General features: G+C 35.7%; 1 protein-coding gene across 1 annotated transcript in view; it reads right to left on the bottom strand.

Annotated features, from left to right (window-relative positions):
* Positions 1-344, bottom strand: part of LOC135211174 (chondroadherin-like protein) — a 219,961-nt gene extending 219,617 nt beyond the window's left edge. The window contains exon 1 of the mRNA XM_064244377.1: positions 33-344. Within this exon, the coding sequence (XP_064100447.1) occupies position 33 (1 nt within the window). The 5' untranslated portion in view covers positions 34-344. The remainder of the gene's footprint in view (positions 1-32) is intronic.
* Between the last annotated feature and the right edge of the window lie 7,156 nt (positions 345-7,500).

The raw sequence follows: 7,500 nt of genomic DNA, 5'->3' as shown, positions 1-7,500 counted from the left end.
ACACTACAACAAAAAATCTGAAAGGCACCTACTTTTTTAAATTTTGGGGTTACATTCCACTTGGTTGTATTGTCAGTAAAAATCCCCCCTTGTTTTTCCTTTCTCTCACCAGCGGAAGTGACAGGGATAGCTCACATATTATGTGTCCACATCATAAATATATCACACACATCTACGTGCCCACCCCATGAGGGCAAGGGCTCTTAAGGGCCCTCGAATAAAATCGCCAAAGTCCAGCAGGGGACGAGAACCTTCAACACCAAAGGTAAGTCGGCAGAGGATCGGAAGTGGATCCACCTACTCCAACTGTCGGCGAGCAACTACTGGTTCTCCTCCCGCGCCAACTCTCTCTCTCTCACTCTCACTCGCTCCGCTACCACCACTGGAGGGCTTCTCTTCAGCTCACGGCGTTGGCTGCCCAATTTTAAACATCTTTATTCTTGCCGACACATTCCAACGCAGTTATCGGGCCAGATGAGGATTAAATAGATTGGAGTTTTGTCTGTATAGTGCTTTGTTATGGTCTAACTGAAGAGAAGGGGAGGGAGATCTCCGCGCTAGTTGGGGAAGTTTTGAAGAGGGAAAAAAAGCAGGCTTCTGTTTAGAGGCGGCTTTTCAACTTTATTTATTAGGGTACTTTGTTGTTGCTGAGGGAAGTGCATTCTGGCTTTGATCTGTCGGAGAGAGGAAGTGGATTTCTGCAGTGGAAAACTTGAAAACAAATAAATGGAGCTATTTGGGAGATTTTTTTTTTACTTTATCCCCTGAGTGCCCGAAAAAGCCAATGCACAATAAATATTGCACTGCACTGAAGCTGTGATTATGTTGAAATTGAAATACTAAAATTATAAGTATTTTATCAGATCAGGATTTGCACGCCTTCTTATTTCATAGTCTACGTTGTCACACTAGCATCAAGAAAGATTCAAATTAAGGTTTAAGCTCTCGGTTATAAAACAGTAATAAAACTTATATTTCAAAACCATTTTCTGATCACTAATACAACATATCATATACTATCTAATTAATATGAAAAGCAAAGTAAATATCTTAAGAATTATAGCTTTTGCTAATGTCGAATGTAAAGGCGAGAAGAGCCAACTGGTTGTCAGGGTGAACTACGGTTGATCAACAAAGGGATTTCTTTTAGTCAATAACCGAGTCGTCCGCAATTTCTGGTAACTACTATATTCTCTCTCTCTCTCTCTCTCTCTCTCTCTCTCTCTCTCTCTCTCTCTCTCTCTCTCTCACTTTTCTCCCAGGTTTATTTATGCCACTTGCTAAAAAATTAAGAGAAATACAATGGAAACAGACTTTTACCCAGACTCTCTCTCTCTCTCTCTCTCTCTCTCTCTCTCTCTCTCTCTCTCTCAGATTTTTTTACGTCCCTTTTTAAAAAAACTGAGAGAAATATAATGGGAAAAGGCTCTCTCTCTCTCTCTCTCTCTCTCTCTCTCTCTCTCTCTCTCAGGGTATTAATTTATGAAAAGTTTATTAAATAATTCCTCCAGCCACGAAAGTTTATATCATGACCACAGGAATTAAGACAGGTCGAAAGAAGAGGCTCAACAAGTAAGACATATCCTTTTATTCTTTTTATCTCCCTCCTTTCTCTTCATTTCTCCTGCTGTCTTTCCGTCCCCAGATCTTCAATACCAAACCCTTTATCCCTTCCCCACTTCTACAGAAGATGGGTTCATCCAAATCCTCCCATCTTGTAATACCTCCAGCCTCCTCCAAGCAGCTTTTGTCAACTAAGCTACATCCTATGACTGAGTCCATCCTCGACAGGTTTCCCGAAGGCATCAGAAAACTTATTCTTCCTCCTAAAGTGTCGTATGTTATTTAGTAAGGCGTTAGCCACACCTATGCCTTCGCCATCGACCATTTCTGAGACCCTTAATGCAAACTGACACGAACCCCTGGTGGTCGTAGGTGGCTGTAATGGCTTGATTCCTCCGCTAAGTAAGGTCATCGGTGTCATTTTTGACCAGCCAGTTGAACTGATGCGTTAAGGCAATTATGGAACACGAAAGCGATTTGGTATAAAGGTCTCATTTCGAGCGAAAATTAATCATGAATGATTTAACGTGATTTCGAAACTTTCATTGTCTTCACCTCATATGAAATTGTAAAGTCTCTCTCTCTCTCTCTCTCTCTCTCTCTCTCTCTCTCTCTCTCTCTCTCTCTCTCTTTTGACCAGTCAGTTATTAGAACTGGTGCGTTACGGCTATTATGGACGAAACTGATTTGACATAAAGGTTTTATTTCGAGCGAAAATGTTTCATGACCTGATTTGACTTGTTCTCTCTCTCTCTCTCTCTTCTTCTTGTCGTCTCTTCTCTCCCCTCTCTCTCTCTCTCTCTCTCTCTCTCTCTCTCTCTCTCTCTCTCTCTCTCAGTACAAGTATTAGCAGCAGGACATCCGGCTAACAGCCGATCTGACCCTCTTTCAATAGCTGAATCGGATGCAGAGGAAACGGTAGAACACATCTCCGAAAATCTATTATGCCGTAGTTGACCTAAACAGCGACTTATGTACCTGGGAAAGGTGGATGGATATGAATTATTAACCCTTTCTTTTATTAATAATGATAATAGTGAAAAGAAGATAGGGATAATGACAATAAATGCAGCAAGGATTCACGGTATTTCAAATCGTGTAATGATATGTTTTAAAAGCTATACCATGTGATTTGCGATAGACCAAAAAATGTAGAGAAGAAAGACAATAGATACAATATCAAGTCTATTTACTCAAAGAATAACTAAGGGAAAGGAATCCTTAATATAGCAAATCAAAGACCTCTGAATATTTGCTTCCAGAGGATGATCATCGTCTTACGGAGGTAAGTAGTGAAATGGAAATTTTATTTTGAAGACAACAATAAAGCTCTTCGAAGTACAACAATTGTCACTAAAAAAAGTTCATTAAGTAAAGGATCATCCGTTGCTATCAGAAGACACTTTGTGATATGAAACAGTTGAAGTTTGAAGGGTACTTACAAACATCTTTTATATATATATATATACATGGGAAGTTAAAAATGATCAGTCTGCACCTCACATTATAATGGTACATCAAACATATTATTAATCATAGCCCTCTTTTGTCTAACACACACACACACACACACACACACACACACACACACACATATATATATATATATATATATATATATATATATATATATATATATATATATATATATATATATATATATATATATATATATATATATATATATATATATAGTATATATAATTATCTATATATATATATATAAGTGTGTGTATATATATATATATACATATATATATACACTTATATATATATATACACTTATATATATATATATATATATATATATATATATATATATATATATATGTGTGTGTGTGTGTGTGTGTGTGTGTGTGTGTGTGTGTGTTAGACAAAAGAGGGCTATGATTAATAATATGTTTAATGTACCATTATAATGTGAGGTGCAGACTGATCATTTTTAACTTCCCATGGAGACAGAGTCCGAAGCGACGACCTAAGAATGCTGACATCTCTTTTTGGGTGGTATGATGTTAAAGTTCCTTACTTAACCATAGCAGTGTCGTGAGGGCTTGTTCAAGGTTCCTTTGAAAACTGGCTGTGACCAGTTAATTGGGGCGTTGACGATGAGTGTGAATTCATATGTACGTGTACGAACTATGTCCATTCTTAATGGCTTCGTTTAGCCAAGAACAAGAACTAGGAAGACAGCTACGGGAGAGAAGGCAGAATGCTGGGATAGCTCTGCGAAAGTTATTTGTTAAATTGTTGACGTTCCAGGCTGCAATGGGTGAGTTATTATAATTTAGCCAAAGGGATGGCTTGTTTTGATATCTTGTAAAGATGTTCCATTTCATTTAATCTTTTGACTTTGTCTTTACAATTGTGTGTGTGCTCACTAGTGTGTTCTGTCTTTTAAACAGGCGGATCTAGTGAGGGGGACCGAGTGTCCTAGTGAGGGGACAATGTGTCCTAGGGGACCGAGTGTCCTAGTGAGGGGACTGTATTTTGGAGAAGAGATAATTGGTGTGACTAATTACTGATTGAGACATTTAAATACCGGGGGGTTATCTGAGTTAGTTGTCTGCGAGACTTGAACTATTATCATTCCATCAATTATCTTGTAAGAACTTGAATGATTCAACTAATACTTTGCTTTGAATAAAACGTATATATTTTTTGTAACTCCGACGCTAATTTAATGATCTGATGGAATGGAGAGAGAGAAGAGACTGAGGGTTACCAGTTCGCCCAACACTAAGGCTAAAACGCATACCAAATATTAAAGCTAGTGGGGGGGCGACGCCCTTCGCTAGTAATATATATATATATATATATATATATATATATATATATATATATATATATATATATATATATATATATAACATTTATATCAAAAGTTATTTATAAAAGTTTAACTAATTACAGCCAATTGTAAAAATTACTACTTCCGTACAAATTGATTAATTGAAGCGCTATATCTGTACTTAGTTTTGCGTTCTACAGTGAAGTCCTGATGATGACTATAAGCATTTCAATCGATGTTAAGTAATAATACCTGTGTTAGGATACTTCAAGATATCACTGTCTCTGGAAAAACATATACATTTCAACAAAGACATTATCACAAGGCTTCCCCAGGCAAAGTGAATAAAGAGTTAGAGATATTCAATTGAATAAACGGAAGACGGGAGCCTTTGAATATATAAAGCAGAAAGGAACGGAAAAGGACAAAAAATAAATAAGGCAGGAGCTTAAGTGGATCAAGTGAGAAGGGAGACCCTAACTGAATAAGCCGTGAGGCGAATATGTTGCATATGTACAATGTAACACGACTGTACATATGCACAGGAACAGGTTTCGAGATAATGTTAATGAGGGTAGCACGAAAATAATGGACAGGGCTCTCACCCGGTTGTAAATAGACAAACGATCTATAGATAGATAGATAGATAGATAGATAGATAGATAGATAGATAGAATATATGACTTAGGCTAAAGGCCAGGCGTTGGGATCTATGAGGTCATTCAGCGATGAAAGGGAAATAGACAGTAGAAAGGTTTGAGAGGTGCAAAAGGAGGAAAATCTTGCCCAGTGAAACAATTGTTAGGAGAGGGTGGAAAGACAGAAAAAAAGAAAGAGAAACCCTTAGGTGATGCCTACAGTATACCACGTCGGGTGCACTGACGGCACTAACCCGCTACAGGGAAACAATATGTAGTGTTAGGTTTAAGTGAACTTGAGAATCCCAGAGCTGAATAATGTACGAATTCTTCGATTCACAGTGATAGCCTCTAATATTCAGACTTACTATTATCTGTTTTTCCACAAACACCGAGGTCAAAAATGAATAAAATTTTGTTTCATTTGATAAGACACAAAAGTTTCTTTAAGGTCAAAGTTTCCAGAACAACAAAAATAGGATCCAAAACTGGACTGAAATGGTTTACTTATGTTTAATGTTGCCATAACTGCAGACATAGGGTGCAAAACTGAACTAAAAGAGTTTATTCACGTTCACAGCAGCCAGAAGTGCAAAAATAGGATGCACAAATGACCTGAAATAGTTTATTCAAGTTCACAGTTGCCTTAACTGCAAACACAGGATACAAAACTGAACTCAAATAGTTTATTCCTGTTCACAGTTGCCATAATTGCAAACACAGTATGTAAAACTGAAATAAATAGTTCAAGCAAGTTCAACGTTTCCAGAACTACAAAATTAGGATCCAAAACTGGTCTACAAATGAATTTTTGACACCGCCATCTTAAATACAAGGACTTCGTCAGCGCACCAAACTAATATCATGAACATTATTCATATAAGATATCGGTTATCTTATTTACAATTTACGTATTCTCTCGTCACAAAAATAAATTGAAATTCTTCATTTGATGAATTTCATCCGATCGACAACTTTGCATCTTGGAGTCTAAATAAACCTTCAACAGTACTTTAATGATGGTAATATAGCATTTCTGAAGTTTAAATTTCTGCAAGAAAACTATATATATATATATATATATATATATATATATATATATATATATATATATAATTATTATATATATAAATATATTAATATATATATATATATTTAGATATCTATCTATATATATAATATTGAATAAATATATTATATAATATATATATTATATATATATATATAATATATATATATATATATGTATATATAATTCACTATATATAAATCAATCACACTTTTTAATAGATATACATAACTTCAAAACCTGGAACACAGATTTGAAAGCATTCTATCACCCAATGTAGGTGAAATGTTATATTTACAACGTTTAAATTTTTTCTTAAAGAAGATTTATTCATTAATTACCTTGACGTTTTAAGTATGTGTTTTATAAATAATTTATAATCTTTGAATAATCTCCTCTAAAGCAATTATAATAGCCTTCTCATCTAATTCTGTAGAAAGATGGGTAATCTGATTTTACGTCGTAACCATAACAAATAATACAAGCTACCTTATTGAGTGTCATAAAACTTACTTTATTTCATTTGAACTTTAAAAAGCAGAGGAAAAAAGCATTGGAAATTAGTTATAAAATTGAAAATGTTTGATGGATTAGCAGTCGGTAAAACAGAGATACTCTAGCAGTATGTCTATTTTACTGACTGCTATTCCATCAAACATTTAAATTTTCAAAACTAATTTCCAATTTCTTTTTTCATCTACTTTTTAAGTTAAATTCAAGAACAATTTAATTCCGAGTTAAAGACGAAAAGATAACTGTCGCTTATCACAAACTGCATTCGGCATCTCGCATCGACACATACGAGCATAATGAGCGCTAATGTGTCTATTGAACGTTGTTTATTATCGTAAGAGATTATCCACTTCACTGTTTATTCGACCTAAGGGATTAAAGCATCGCATTACGGTATCTCGTTTCGCCATCACTGGGCCAGCACAATAAGCTGCGTGAAGGACACTGTTGGACTGGGCAGAAATTATAGTCAGCTTCGTTGTCTTCAGAAGGGAATAGTCTCGGTATACGTCTTAGCATCTTAACTTGGCTTTCACTATTGATTATAGAATTAACTCCAAAGTCAGAGTGATGGGACCTATGGGGTCATTTAGCGCTGAACAGGAAATTGAAAGTAGAAAGGTAGAAAGGTAGAAAGTCTGATGGAAGAAAAACAATACGAATAGAAGTACAGTAAAAAGAACGAAAGGGGTTGTAGCTAAGGGCCGAAGGGACGCTGCAAAGAACCTTCAATAGTGCCTACAGTGCACCGCGTGAGACGGGAAAATCTAGCAGCTACGGAGAGCTTTATCATTTATGATACATCTCCCATATTGCGAGTAATTCATTTCTAGGGATATTCTGTGTACTTGACAAAAGCTTGTGGAATAAAATTGTAAAACTCTACTGATACTAGTTGCCAGATTTCACTTAATTTCTCTTCGATA

The sequence above is a fragment of the Macrobrachium nipponense genome, chromosome 4 (genome assembly GCF_015104395.2).
Source record: "Macrobrachium nipponense isolate FS-2020 chromosome 4, ASM1510439v2, whole genome shotgun sequence".
NCBI lineage: Eukaryota > Metazoa > Arthropoda > Malacostraca > Decapoda > Palaemonidae > Macrobrachium > Macrobrachium nipponense.
This window is presented reverse-complemented; position numbering and strand designations above follow the sequence as displayed.